Source organism: Carassius carassius, chromosome 16, assembly GCF_963082965.1.
Source record: "Carassius carassius chromosome 16, fCarCar2.1, whole genome shotgun sequence".
Taxonomy (NCBI): domain Eukaryota; kingdom Metazoa; phylum Chordata; class Actinopteri; order Cypriniformes; family Cyprinidae; genus Carassius; species Carassius carassius.
The window spans coordinates 17,140,103-17,153,266 of record NC_081770.1 but is presented as its reverse complement, the minus strand read 5'-3'; the positions used below and the strand labels follow the sequence as shown (position 1 = coordinate 17,153,266).

The following is a 13,164-nucleotide window of genomic DNA, read 5'->3' as shown; positions in this document are numbered from 1 at the left end:
CAACAAAGTAAAATTCATTTGTTTAACCCAAGCTGAAGAATAATGATGTGTATTTGATAAGATATAACTGCAGTCCAATATTATGCGATGCATTATTTCTAATGCCAAAATCTTTTACTGTTTTGAAAATGTTTAACTGCTACTCCTCTTTGACTGCTAGCTGCATATTGGAATGAGCACTATGCAGTAGCCTTGTCGCAAGTAGTTAAGATACACGCTATTAGCTGTTGTCTTTCTAAGTAGCAAGGTGGTTTCATTGCTACATTTGAAATTCTTGTTGTTTTTAAGAAAGACATTTTACCAATTAATAAGCAGAGTAGCACTGTGAAATAATATTATTAAGTCATTTTTCCTCAAAATACTTTACAATTATACAGTAGTTGTGTCTGTTTTTATCTGTTGGTTATTTAGAAACAGAAGCATTCATCTAAACTAAGGTAATTATTATTATTTTTTTAAGTTATGTAACCACCACTAGTAAACTGTAAGTATATTACCAATGAATCCTCTCCCTGTACACCACTGTTTTTGGCACTTAGTAAAGTCCATTTCAGTGGATTACTTAAACTAACCAGGGTATTTGAACTTATTTTGAAAGGTTTTGGACCAACAGGTGAGGTTTGAGTTTCCTCCCTGAAGGTACACATTTTAGACTCTTGATGCTAAGACCCTACCCATAATCCTCCAGTAGACCTACCTACTCGGGTGAATATAAAGTCTTGACAGAATCACTCACAGACACCAAAGCTCAGCACAAGAGCATCCTGAACATCTCTACACACTGAGACGACATGGACACAAGAGCCTCCCTCTCCATTCTGCTGCTGCTGTTTGGCGTCTCACAGGCGTCTTCTCTCATGGTAAGATCAGGCCTACACTTTCCCTTAAATTATGAATGTTCCTAAAAAAGTAATTTTATCATCTCTGTTTCTGTCTCCAGGAGGAAAGGTTTGAAGGAGTGTTTGTGTCAGAACCTGAACCTCTGGACATCACTACAAGGATTTTGGAGTCCAACAATGGTCAGGCACCTTGTAGATTTCTTATAAATTCATCAATGTGTTTCAGAAAATAGTGGTAAACTGCAGTCGAGATGTATAGATATGTTTTATTATTTCATAAATATGTTTCTCTTTAAATGCAGGATCTTCTGAAGTCTTGATTGAAGGAGATCTTGTGTTTCCCAAAACCAGAAATGCTCTCTACTGCTTTAACAACAACTGTTTCTGGAAGAAAAACTCTAAGAACATAGTGGAGGTCCCTTACATAGTGAGCAGTGAATTCTGTGAGTGAATCTCCTTCATTCATTGAACATATCTACGATTCATGTAGATCTCATTTTAAGTCTGTTGTCCTTTTTGTTTGCAGCCAGTTATGAGAGATCAGTGATTGCGAACGCCATGTCCACCTTTCACTCCAAAACCTGCATCCGCTTTGTGGCCAGATCAACTCAGGCCGACTACATCAGTATTGAGAACAAAGATGGGTGAGAACAATCATACAGCATTAACAAGAAACATTTATCAGTCCTTATTTATATTAATAAATAAATAATTATCCTCTTTACTTTTTCTATCCTCTCAGGTGCTACTCTTCTCTTGGCAGAACTGGTGGTCAGCAGGTGGTCTCCTTCAACAGGCAAGGCTGTGTGTACAACGGCATCGTTCAGCATGAGCTTAATCATGCCCTGGGCTTTTACCACGAGCAAACCAGGAGCGATCGTGACCAGTACGTCAAGATCAACTGGCAGAACATCTCTCCTGATATGGCCTACAACTTCCAGAAACAAAACACCAACAACCAAAACACTCCATACGACTACACTTCCATCATGCACTATGAAAGAACAGCCTTCTCCATCCAGCCTGGGCTGGAAACCATCACACCCATTCCTGATAGAACAGTGCAAATTGGACAGAGGCAGGGAATGTCCAACATCGACATCCTGAGGATCAACAAGCTGTATGGATGTTGAATATATCACATTTCATACAACCAATGCACAATATCAGGATAGTTAGTATGTAGATGAAAATTGGTGTAAGGTTATGTTTTTGTCTTTTGATGGTGTTGAATTACTAAAATGTGTGTTGGGAAAAATAAAGCTAAACTGCAAGACAAACTCATATTTTCTTTATAATTCAATGTCAAGTTTTAGAAAATGCTTGATTGCAGCATTAAAGTGCTGTATTTTTTTAGGAGAAATTAATGTTTTAGCATAAGTTCTGTCAGGAAATGCAACGTCATTCATTATAAAAGGAGGCCCAATCACTGCTTGATTCCTGGAGTATATTAGCACTCAACTCTCCATTTAATTTTCACAGTTAATGATGCTGATGTTACGAATGAATATCACAGTAAAGGTTTGTGTTTCTTTTTTATTTTCCTACCATGTGAAAGTGTTAATATTTTCACAGTGGAAAATCTGAAACACTATCAGGGCTTTTAATATCATATCTGCAATCAGTCACTCATAAGCTTTTGCGTCAGCACTCCTTGCATGTCACCAAATTTTCACCAAATCACCAAATTTTATTTTTAGTTCTTTTTACTAATAGAGGCCTACAGTTAGGTCCAAATACATGTTTGAAAGCAGGCACAATTTATATCTTTTTTAGCTGTTGACCAAAACATATTCAAGTTACAGTTACGAGGAAGTCGTGGCCTTGCAATCCAAACATTGCGGGTTGAAGTCTCGGGCCAGCAGGAATTGTAGGTGAATGTAGTTAATGTAGAGCACTCTCTCCCCCTCTTTTGGCAGTTACAGCCAGATTAAATTGTGTCCAAAAAAAAAAAAAACACCTGGAGTGCTTTGGCAGTGTGAATAAACTCAATCGTGCAATGGCAGAACAGTTTCGAGCAATTTTTTTTTCAGAGGTTAAGGACAATTTATCAATGTAGCTAAAATCATAATAGGCACATTAAAAGCATTTTTTTGTTGTTGCATAATAAAAATATTATATTATCTGGACTGCAATGCAAATATAACATCTGCAGTACAAAGCAAAATACACAACTTCTGTCAAATAAAATGTTAAAATCAATTCAATTCAAGTTTATGTGTATAGTGATTTTTACGTTACAAATTGCTGCAAAGAAACTTTACAGAAAAATAGTTTCTACATTATTTAGTAGTAGCTTACCATTGGTGACTCAGTTTATGTACATATGGTAGAAATGTACAGAAAAATAAATTAAAGACGTAATGAAACAGACGATGAACATTAGTAATAGCAATTATTGTATGATGCAATCAAACATTTAGCAAAATTTGGTAGTTCTGTATGTTGTTTCAGGCTTGGCATCATCTGAGGTCCTCTGAGGGGTTGGCATCATCTTTTCTCAGGTGCTCTGGATCCAGACTAAAGCTTGTGTAAATCCTAGCTAGAAATACAGAGATCATTAGCATAGCTGCTGTTCCAACAAAGTAAAATTCATTTGTTTAACCCAAGCTGAAGAATAATGATGTGTATTTGATAAGATATAACTGCAGTCCAATATTATGCGATGCATTATTTCTAATGCCAAAATCTTTTACTGTTTTGAAAATGTTTAACTGCTACTCCTCTTTGACTGCTAGCTGCATATTGGAATGAGCACTATGCAGTAGCCTTGTCGCAAGTAGTTAAGATACACGCTATTAGCTGTTGTCTTTCTAAGTAGCAAGGTGGTTTCATTGCTACATTTGAAATTCTTGTTGTTTTTAAGAAAGACATTTTACCAATTAATAAGCAGAGTAGCACTGTGAAATAATATTATTAAGTCATTTTTCCTCAAAATACTTTACAATTATACAGTAGTTGTGTCTGTTTTTATCTGTTGGTTATTTAGAAACAGAAGCATTCATCTAAACTAAGGTAATTATTATTATTTTTTTAAGTTATGTAACCACCACTAGTAAACTGTAAGTATATTACCAATGAATCCTCTCCCTGTACACCACTGTTTTTGGCACTTAGTAAAGTCCATTTCAGTGGATTACTTAAACTAACCAGGGTATTTGAACTTATTTTGAAAGGTTTTGGACCAACAGGTGAGGTCTGAGTTTCCTCCCTGAAGGTACACATTTTAGACTCTTGATGCTAAGACCCTACCCATAATCCTCCAGTAGACCTACCTACTCGGGTGAATATAAAGTCTTGACAGAATCACTCACAGACACCAAAGCTCAGCACAAGAGCATCCTGAACATCTCTACACACTGAGACGACATGGACACAAGAGCCTCCCTCTCCATTCTGCTGCTGCTGTTTGGCGTCTCACAGGCGTCTTCTCTCATGGTAAGATCAGGCCTACACTTTCCCTTAAATTATGAATGTTCCTAAAAAAGTAATTTTATCATCTCTGTTTCTGCCTCCAGGAGGAAAGGTTTGAAGGAGTGTTTGTGTCAGAACCTGAACCTCTGGACATCACTACAAGGATTTTGGAGTCCAACAATGGTCAGGCACCTTGTAGATTTCTTATAAATTCATCAATGTGTTTCAGAAAATAGTGGTAAACTGCAGTCGAGATGTATAGATATGTTTTATTATTTCATAAATATGTTTCTCTTTAAATGCAGGATCTTCTGAAGTCTTGATTGAAGGAGATCTTGTGTTTCCCAAAACCAGAAATGCTCTCTACTGCTTTAACAACAACTGTTTCTGGAAGAAAAACTCTAAGAACATAGTGGAGGTCCCTTACATAGTGAGCAGTGAATTCTGTGAGTGAATCTCCTTCATTAATTGAACATATCTACGATTCATGTAGATCTCATTTTAAGTCTGTTGTCCTTTTTGTTTGCAGCCAGTTATGAGAGATCAGTGATTGCGAACGCCATGTCCACCTTTCACTCCAAAACCTGCATCCGCTTTGTGGCCAGATCAACTCAGGCCGACTACATCAGTATTGAGAACAAAGATGGGTGAGAACAATCATACAGCATTAACAAGAAACATTTATCAGTCCTTATTTATATAAATAAATAAATAATTATCCTCTTTACTTCTTCTATCCTCTCAGGTGCTACTCTTCTCTTGGCAGAACTGGTGGTCAGCAGGTGGTCTCCTTCAACAGGCAAGGCTGTGTGTACAACGGCATCGTTCAGCATGAGCTTAATCATGCCCTGGGCTTTTACCATGAGCAAACCAGGAGCGATCGTGACCAGTACGTCAAGATCAACTGGCAGAACATCTCTCCTGATATGGCCTACAACTTCCAGAAACAAAACACCAACAACCAAAACACTCCATACGACTACACTTCCATCATGCACTATGAAAGAACAGCCTTCTCCATCCAGCCTGGGCTGGAAACCATCACACCCATTCCTGATAGAACAGTGCAAATTGGACAGAGGCAGGGAATGTCCAACATCGACATCCTGAGGATCAACAAGCTGTATGGATGTTGAATATATCACATTTCATACAACCAATGCACATTATCAGGATAGTTAATATGTAGATGAAAATTGGTGTAAGGTTATGTTTTTGTCTTTTGATGGTGTTGAATTACTAAAATGTGTGTTGGGAAAAATAAAGCTAAACTGCAAGACAAACTCATATTTTCTTTATAATTCAATGTCAAGTTTTAGAAAATGCTTGATTGCAGCAATAAAGTGCTGTATTTTTTTAGGAGAAATTAATGTTTTAGCATAAGTTCTGTCAGGAAATGCAACGTCATTCATTATAAAAGGAGGCCCAATCACTGCTTGATTCCTGGAGTATATTAGCACTCAACTCTCCATTTAATTTTCACAGTTAATGATGCTGATGTTACGAATGAATATCACAGTAAAGGTTTGTGTTTCTTTTTTATTTTCCTACCATGTGAAAGTGTTAATATTTTCACAGTGGAAAATCTGAAACACTATCAGGGCTTTTAATATCATATCTGCTATCAGTCACTCATAAGCTTTTGCGTCAGCACTCCTTGCATGTCACCAAATTTTCACCAAATCACCAAATTTTATTTTTAATTCTTTTTACTAATAGAGGCGTACAGTTAGGTCCAAATACACGTTTGAAAGCAGGCACAATTTATATCTTTTTTAGCTGTTGACCAAAACATATTCAAGTTACAGTTACGAGGAAGTCGTGGCCTTGCAATCCAAACATTGCGGGTTGAAGTCTCGGGCCAGCAGGAATTGTAGGTGAATGTAGTTAATGTAGAGCACTCTCTCCCCCTCTTTTGGCAGTTACAGCCAGATTAAATTGTGTCCAAAAAAAAAAAAAACACCTGGAGTGCTTTGGCAGTGTGAATAAACTCAATCGTGCAATGGCAGAACAGTTTCGAGCAATTTTTTTTTCAGAGGTTAAGGACAATTTATCAATGTAGCTAAAATCATAATAGGCACATTAAAAGCATTTTTTTGTTGTTGCATAATAAAAATATTATATTATCTGGACTGCAATGCAAATATAACATCTGCAGTACAAAGCAAAATACACAACTTCTGTCAAATAAAATGTTAAAATCAATTCAATTCAAGTTTATGTGTATAGTGATTTTTACGTTACAAATTGCTGCAAAGAAACTTTACAGAAAAATAGTTTCTACATTATTTAGTAGTAGCTTACCATTGGTGACTCAGTTTATGTACATATGGTAGAAATGTACAGAAAAATAAATTAAAGACGTAATGAAACAGACGATGAACATTAGTAATAGCAATTATTGTATGATGCAATCAAACATTTAGCAAAATTTGGTAGTTCTGTATGTTGTTTCAGGCTTGGCATCATCTGAGGTCCTCTGAGGGGTTGGCATCATCTTTTCTCAGGTGCTCTGGATCCAGACTAAAGCTTGTGTAAATCCTAGCTAGAAATACAGAGATCATTAGCATAGCTGCTGTTCCAACAAAGTAAAATTCATTTGTTTAACCCAAGCTGAAGAATAATGATGTGTATTTGATAAGATATAACTGCAGTCCAATATTATGCGATGCATTATTTCTAATGCCAAAATCTTTTACTGTTTTGAAAATGTTTAACTGCTACTCCTCTTTGACTGCTAGCTGCATATTGGAATGAGCACTATGCAGTAGCCTTGTCGCAAGTAGTTAAGATACACGCTATTAGCTGTTGTCTTTCTAAGTAGCAAGGTGGTTTCATTGCTACATTTGAAATTCTTGTTGTTTTTAAGAAAGACATTTTACCAATTAATAAGCAGAGTAGCACTGTGAAATAATATTATTAAGTCATTTTTCCTCAAAATACTTTACAATTATACAGTAGTTGTGTCTGTTTTTATCTGTTGGTTATTTAGAAACAGAAGCATTCATCTAAACTAAGGTAATTATTATTATTTTTTTAAGTTATGTAACCACCACTAGTAAACTGTAAGTATATTACCAATGAATCCTCTCCCTGTACACCACTGTTTTTGGCACTTAGTAAAGTCCATTTCAGTGGATTACTTAAACTAACCAGGGTATTTGAACTTATTTTGAAAGGTTTTGGACCAACAGGTGAGGTCTGAGTTTCCTCCCTGAAGGTACACATTTTAGACTCTTGATGCTAAGACCCTACCCATAATCCTCCAGTAGACCTACCTACTCGGGTGAATATAAAGTCTTGACAGAATCACTCACAGACACCAAAGCTCAGCACAAGAGCATCCTGAACATCTCTACACACTGAGACGACATGGACACAAGAGCCTCCCTCTCCATTCTGCTGCTGCTGTTTGGCGTCTCACAGGCGTCTTCTCTCATGGTAAGATCAGGCCTACACTTTCCCTTAAATTATGAATGTTCCTAAAAAAGTAATTTTATCATCTCTGTTTCTGCCTCCAGGAGGAAAGGTTTGAAGGAGTGTTTGTGTCAGAACCTGAACCTCTGGACATCACTACAAGGATTTTGGAGTCCAACAATGGTCAGGCACCTTGTAGATTTCTTATAAATTCATCAATGTGTTTCAGAAAATAGTGGTAAACTGCAGTCGAGATGTATAGATATGTTTTATTATTTCATAAATATGTTTCTCTTTAAATGCAGGATCTTCTGAAGTCTTGATTGAAGGAGATCTTGTGTTTCCCAAAACCAGAAATGCTCTCTACTGCTTTAACAACAACTGTTTCTGGAAGAAAAACTCTAAGAACATAGTGGAGGTCCCTTACATAGTGAGCAGTGAATTCTGTGAGTGAATCTCCTTCATTAATTGAACATATCTACGATTCATGTAGATCTCATTTTAAGTCTGTTGTCCTTTTTGTTTGCAGCCAGTTATGAGAGATCAGTGATTGCGAACGCCATGTCCACCTTTCACTCCAAAACCTGCATCCGCTTTGTGGCCAGATCAACTCAGGCCGACTACATCAGTATTGAGAACAAAGATGGGTGAGAACAATCATACAGCATTAACAAGAAACATTTATCAGTCCTTATTTATATAAATAAATAAATAATTATCCTCTTTACTTCTTCTATCCTCTCAGGTGCTACTCTTCTCTTGGCAGAACTGGTGGTCAGCAGGTGGTCTCCTTCAACAGGCAAGGCTGTGTGTACAACGGCATCGTTCAGCATGAGCTTAATCATGCCCTGGGCTTTTACCATGAGCAAACCAGGAGCGATCGTGACCAGTACGTCAAGATCAACTGGCAGAACATCTCTCCTGATATGGCCTACAACTTCCAGAAACAAAACACCAACAACCAAAACACTCCATACGACTACACTTCCATCATGCACTATGAAAGAACAGCCTTCTCCATCCAGCCTGGGCTGGAAACCATCACACCCATTCCTGATAGAACAGTGCAAATTGGACAGAGGCAGGGAATGTCCAACATCGACATCCTGAGGATCAACAAGCTGTATGGATGTTGAATATATCACATTTCATACAACCAATGCACATTATCAGGATAGTTAATATGTAGATGAAAATTGGTGTAAGGTTATGTTTTTGTCTTTTGATGGTGTTGAATTACTAAAATGTGTGTTGGGAAAAATAAAGCTAAACTGCAAGACAAACTCATATTTTCTTTATAATTCAATGTCAAGTTTTAGAAAATGCTTGATTGCAGCAATAAAGTGCTGTATTTATTTAGGAGAAATTAATGTTTTAGCATAAGTTCTGTCAGGAAATGCAACGTCATTCATTATAAAAGGAGGCCCAATCACTGCTTGATTCCTGGAGTATATTAGCACTCAACTCTCCATTTAATTTTCACAGTTAATGATGCTGATGTTACGAATGAATATCACAGTAAAGGTTTGTGTTTCTTTTTTATTTTCCTACCATGTGAAAGTGTTAATATTTTCACAGTGGAAAATCTGAAACACTATCAGGGCTTTTAATATCATATCTGCTATCAGTCACTCATAAGCTTTTGCGTCAGCACTCCTTGCATGTCACCAAATTTTCACCAAATCACCAAATTTTATTTTTAATTCTTTTTACTAATAGAGGCGTACAGTTAGGTCCAAATACACGTTTGAAAGCAGGCACAATTTATATCTTTTTTAGCTGTTGACCAAAACATATTCAAGTTACAGTTACGAGGAAGTCGTGTCCTTGCAATCCAAACATTGCGGGTTCAAGTCTCGGGCCAGCAGGAATTGTAGGTGAATGTAGTTAATGTAGAGCACTCTCTCCCCCTCTTTTGGCAGTTACAGCCAGATTAAATTGTGTCAAAAAAAAACACCTGGAGTGCTTTGGCAGTGTGGATAAACTCAATCGTGCAATGGCAGAACAGTTTCGAGCAATTTTTTTTTCAGAGGTTAAGGACAATTTATCAATGTAGCTAAAATCATAATAGGCACATTAAAAGCATTTTTTTGTTGTTGCATAATAAAAATATTATATTATCTGGACTACAATGCAAATATAACATCTGCAGTACAAAGCAAAATACACAACTTCTGTCAAATAAAATTTTAAAATCAATGCAATTCAAGTTTATGTGTATAGTGATTTTTACGTTACAAATTGCTGCAAAGAAACTTTACAGAAAAATAGTTTCTACATTATTTAGTAGTAGCTTACCATTGGTGACTCAGTTTATGTTCATATGGTAGAAATGTACAGAAAAATAAATTAAAGACGTAATCAAACAGACGATGAACATTAGTAATAGCAATTATTGTATGATGCAATCAAACATTTAGCAAAATTTGGTAGTTCTGTATGTTGTTTCAGACTTGGCATCATCTGAGGTCCTCTGAGGGGTTGGCATCATCTTTTCTCAGGTGCTCTGGATCCAGACTAAAGCTTGTGTAAATCCTAGCTAGAAATACAGAGATCATTAGCATAGCTGCTGTTCCAACAAAGTAAAATTCATTTGTTTAACCCAAGCTGAAGAATAATGATGTGTATTTGATAAGATATAACTGCAGTCCAATATTATGCGATGCATTATTTCTAATGCCAAAATCTTTTACTGTTTTGAAAATGTTTAACTGCTACTCCTCTTTGACTGCTAACTGCATATTGGAATGAGACCTATGCAGTAGCCTTGTCGCAAGTAGTTAAGATACACGCTATTAGCTGTTGTCTTTCTAAGTAGCAAGGTGGTTTCATTGCTACATTTGAAATTCTTGTTGTTTTTAAGAAAGACATTTTACCAATTAATATGCAGAGTAGCACTGTGAAATAATATTATTAAGTCATTTTTCCTCAAAATACTTTACAATTATACAGTAGTTGTGTCTGTTTTTATCTGTTGGTTATTTAGAAACAGAAGCATTCATCTAAACTAAGGTAATTATTATTTTTTTTAAGTTATGTAACCACCACTAGTAAACTGTAAGTATATTACCAATGAATCCTCTCCCTGTACACCACTGTTTTTGGCACTTAGTAAAGTCCATTTCAGTGGATTACTTAAACTAACCAGGGTATTTGAACTTATTTTGAAAGGTTTTGGACCAACAGGTGAGGTCTGAGTTTCCTCCCTGAAGGTACACATTTTAGACTCTTGATGCTAAGACCCTACCCATAATCCTCCAGTAGACCTACCTACTCGGGTGAATATAAAGTCTTGACAGAATCACTCACAGACACCAAAGCTCAGCACAAGAGCATCCTGAACATCTCTACACACTGAGACGACATGGACACAAGAGCCTCCCTCTCCATTCTGCTGCTGCTGTTTGGCGTCTCACAGGCGTCTTCTCTCATGGTAAGATCAGGCCTACACTTTCCCTTAAATTATGAATGTTCCTAAAAAAGTAATTTTATCATCTCTGTTTCTGTCGCCAGGAGGAAAGGTTTGAAGGAGTGTTTGTGTCAGAACCTGAACCTCTGGACATCACTACAAGGATTTTGGAGTCCAACAATGGTCAGGCACCTTGTAGATTTCTTATAAATTCATCAATGTGTTTCAGAAAATAGTGGTAAACTGCAGTCGAGATGTATAGATATGTTTTATTATTTCATAAATATGTTTCTCTTTAAATGCAGGATCTTCTGAAGTCTTGATTGAAGGAGATCTTGTGTTTCCCAAAACCAGAAATGCTCTCTACTGCTTTAACAACAACTGTTTCTGGAAGAAAAACTCTAAGAACATAGTGGAGGTCCCTTACATAGTGAGCAGTGAATTCTGTGAGTGAATCTCCTTCATTCATTGAACATATCTACGATTCATGTAGATCTCATTTTAAGTCTGTTGTCCTTTTTGTTTGCAGCCAGTTATGAGAGATCAGTGATTGCGAACGCCATGTCCACCTTTCACTCCAAAACCTGCATCCGCTTTGTGGCCAGATCAACTCAGGCCGACTACATCAGTATTGAGAACAAAGATGGGTGAGAACAATCATACAGCATTAACAAGAAACATTTATCAGTCCTTATTTATATAAATAAATAAATAATTATCCTCTTCACTTCTTCTATCCTCTCAGGTGCTACTCTTCTCTTGGCAGAACTGGTGGTCAGCAGGTGGTCTCCTTCAACAGGCAAGGCTGTGTGTACAACGGCATCGTTCAGCATGAGCTTAATCATGCCCTGGGCTTTTACCACGAGCAAACCAGGAGCGATCGTGACCAGTACGTCAAGATCAACTGGCAGAACATCTCTCCTGATATGGCCTACAACTTCCAGAAACAAAACACCAACAACCAAAACACTCCATACGACTACACTTCCATCATGCACTATGAAAGAACAGCCTTCTCCATCCAGCCTGGGCTGGAAACCATCACACCCATTCCTGATAGAACAGTGCAAATTGGACAGAGGCAGGGAATGTCCAACATCGACATCCTGAGGATCAACAAGCTGTATGGATGTTGAATATATCACATTTCATACAACCAATGCACAATATCAGGATAGTTAGTATGTAGATGAAAATTGGTGTAAGGTTATGTTTTTGTCTTTTGATGGTGTTGAATTACTAAAATGTGTGTTGGGAAAAATAAAGCTAAACTGCAAGACAAACTCATATTTTCTTTATAATTCAATGTCAAGTTTTAGAAAATGCTTGATTGCAGCATTAAAGTGCTGTATTTTTTTAGGAGAAATTAATGTTTTAGCATAAGTTCTGTCAGGAAATGCAACGTCATTCATTATAAAAGGAGGCCCAATCACTGCTTGATTCCTGGAGTATATTAGCACTCAACTCTCCATTTAATTTTCACAGTTAATGATGCTGATGTTACGAATGAATATCACAGTAAAGGTTTGTGTTTCTTTTTTATTTTCCTACCATGTGAAAGTGTTAATATTTTCACAGTGGAAAATCTGAAACACTATCAGGGCTTTTAATATCATATCTGCAATCAGTCACTCATAAGCTTTTGCGTCAGCACTCCTTGCATGTCACCAAATTTTCACCAAATCACCAAATTTTATTTTTAATTCTTTTTACTAATAGAGGCGTACAGTTAGGTCCAAATACACGTTTGAAAGCAGGCACAATTTATATCTTTTTTAGCTGTTGACCAAAACATACTCAAGTTACAGTTACGAGGAAGTCGTGTCCTTGCAATCCAAACATTGCGGGTTCAAGTCTCGGGCCAGCAGGAATTGTAGGTGAATGTAGTTAATGTAGAGCACTCTCTCCCCCTCTTTTGGCAGTTACAGCCAGATTAAATTGTGTCAAAAAAAAAAACACCTGGAGTGCTTTGGCAGTGTGGATAAACTCAATTGTGCAATGCCAGAATAGTTTCGAGCAATTTTTTTTTCAGAGGTTAAGGACAATTTATCAATGTAGCTAAAATCATAATAGGCACATTAAAAG

The 13,164-nt window shown here is 36.8% G+C and overlaps 4 protein-coding genes across 8 annotated transcripts; all 4 read left to right on the top strand.

Annotated features, from left to right (window-relative positions):
* The first annotated feature begins 727 nt into the window (after positions 1 to 727).
* On the top strand, positions 728 to 2,119 carry LOC132159736 (hatching enzyme 1.2-like). Of its 2 annotated transcripts, none has more exons than XM_059569327.1 (5): positions 728 to 860; positions 941 to 1,019; positions 1,142 to 1,282; positions 1,366 to 1,483; positions 1,582 to 2,119. In XM_059569327.1, exons 1-5 carry the CDS (start codon positions 792 to 794, stop codon positions 1,970 to 1,972), a joined length of 798 nt encoding a protein of 265 aa, XP_059425310.1. In that variant the 5' UTR covers positions 728 to 791; the 3' UTR covers positions 1,973 to 2,119. The 2 variants fall into 2 exon arrangements, with proteins under 2 accessions (XP_059425310.1, XP_059425311.1); XM_059569328.1 differs by having other exon boundaries at positions 1,142 to 1,286; positions 1,370 to 1,483.
* Positions 2,120 to 4,144: 2,025 nt separating this feature from the next.
* LOC132159734 (hatching enzyme 1.2-like) lies at positions 4,145 to 5,536 on the top strand. Of its 2 annotated transcripts, none has more exons than XM_059569325.1 (5): positions 4,145 to 4,277; positions 4,358 to 4,436; positions 4,559 to 4,699; positions 4,783 to 4,900; positions 4,999 to 5,536. In XM_059569325.1, exons 1-5 carry the CDS (start codon positions 4,209 to 4,211, stop codon positions 5,387 to 5,389), a joined length of 798 nt encoding a protein of 265 aa, XP_059425308.1. In that variant the 5' UTR covers positions 4,145 to 4,208; the 3' UTR covers positions 5,390 to 5,536. The 2 variants fall into 2 exon arrangements, with proteins under 2 accessions (XP_059425308.1, XP_059425309.1); XM_059569326.1 differs by having other exon boundaries at positions 4,559 to 4,703; positions 4,787 to 4,900.
* Positions 5,537 to 7,561: 2,025 nt separating this feature from the next.
* On the top strand, positions 7,562 to 8,953 carry LOC132159733 (hatching enzyme 1.2-like). Of its 2 annotated transcripts, none has more exons than XM_059569323.1 (5): positions 7,562 to 7,694; positions 7,775 to 7,853; positions 7,976 to 8,116; positions 8,200 to 8,317; positions 8,416 to 8,953. In XM_059569323.1, the coding sequence occupies exons 1-5, from the start codon at positions 7,626 to 7,628 to the stop codon at positions 8,804 to 8,806; spliced, it is 798 nt and encodes a 265-aa protein (XP_059425306.1). In that variant the 5' UTR covers positions 7,562 to 7,625; the 3' UTR covers positions 8,807 to 8,953. The 2 variants fall into 2 exon arrangements, with proteins under 2 accessions (XP_059425306.1, XP_059425307.1); XM_059569324.1 differs by having other exon boundaries at positions 7,976 to 8,120; positions 8,204 to 8,317.
* A 2,017-nt stretch (positions 8,954 to 10,970) lies between these two features.
* LOC132159732 (hatching enzyme 1.2-like) lies at positions 10,971 to 12,362 on the top strand. 2 transcript variants are annotated; one of them, XM_059569321.1, is made up of 5 exons: positions 10,971 to 11,103; positions 11,184 to 11,262; positions 11,385 to 11,525; positions 11,609 to 11,726; positions 11,825 to 12,362. In XM_059569321.1, the coding sequence occupies exons 1-5, from the start codon at positions 11,035 to 11,037 to the stop codon at positions 12,213 to 12,215; spliced, it is 798 nt and encodes a 265-aa protein (XP_059425304.1). In that variant the 5' UTR covers positions 10,971 to 11,034; the 3' UTR covers positions 12,216 to 12,362. The 2 variants fall into 2 exon arrangements, with proteins under 2 accessions (XP_059425304.1, XP_059425305.1); XM_059569322.1 differs by having other exon boundaries at positions 11,385 to 11,529; positions 11,613 to 11,726.
* The last annotated feature ends 802 nt before the right edge of the window (positions 12,363 to 13,164 follow it).

What these genes read in the sequence shown, in the direction of transcription:
- LOC132159734 (XM_059569325.1), top strand. Translation starts at nt 4,209, where the DNA reads ATGGACACAAGAGCCTCCCTCTCCATTCTGCTGCTGCTGTTTGGCGTC. An exon ending in CACAGGCGTCTTCTCTCATG is followed by an intron (nt 4,278 to 4,357) that starts GTAAGATCAGGC and finishes TTCTGCCTCCAG; the next exon opens with GAGGAAAGGTTTGAAGGAGT. An exon ending in CATAGTGAGCAGTGAATTCT is followed by an intron (nt 4,700 to 4,782) that starts GTGAGTGAATCT and finishes TTTTGTTTGCAG; the next exon opens with CCAGTTATGAGAGATCAGTG.
- LOC132159732 (XM_059569321.1), top strand. Translation starts at nt 11,035, where the DNA reads ATGGACACAAGAGCCTCCCTCTCCATTCTGCTGCTGCTGTTTGGCGTC. An exon ending in CACAGGCGTCTTCTCTCATG is followed by an intron (nt 11,104 to 11,183) that starts GTAAGATCAGGC and finishes TTCTGTCGCCAG; the next exon opens with GAGGAAAGGTTTGAAGGAGT. An exon ending in AGTATTGAGAACAAAGATGG is followed by an intron (nt 11,727 to 11,824) that starts GTGAGAACAATC and finishes CTATCCTCTCAG; the next exon opens with GTGCTACTCTTCTCTTGGCA.
- LOC132159736 (XM_059569327.1), top strand. Translation starts at nt 792, where the DNA reads ATGGACACAAGAGCCTCCCTCTCCATTCTGCTGCTGCTGTTTGGCGTC. An exon ending in CACAGGCGTCTTCTCTCATG is followed by an intron (nt 861 to 940) that starts GTAAGATCAGGC and finishes TTCTGTCTCCAG; the next exon opens with GAGGAAAGGTTTGAAGGAGT. An exon ending in GATTTTGGAGTCCAACAATG is followed by an intron (nt 1,020 to 1,141) that starts GTCAGGCACCTT and finishes CTTTAAATGCAG; the next exon opens with GATCTTCTGAAGTCTTGATT.
- LOC132159733 (XM_059569323.1), top strand. Translation starts at nt 7,626, where the DNA reads ATGGACACAAGAGCCTCCCTCTCCATTCTGCTGCTGCTGTTTGGCGTC. An exon ending in GATTTTGGAGTCCAACAATG is followed by an intron (nt 7,854 to 7,975) that starts GTCAGGCACCTT and finishes CTTTAAATGCAG; the next exon opens with GATCTTCTGAAGTCTTGATT. An exon ending in CATAGTGAGCAGTGAATTCT is followed by an intron (nt 8,117 to 8,199) that starts GTGAGTGAATCT and finishes TTTTGTTTGCAG; the next exon opens with CCAGTTATGAGAGATCAGTG.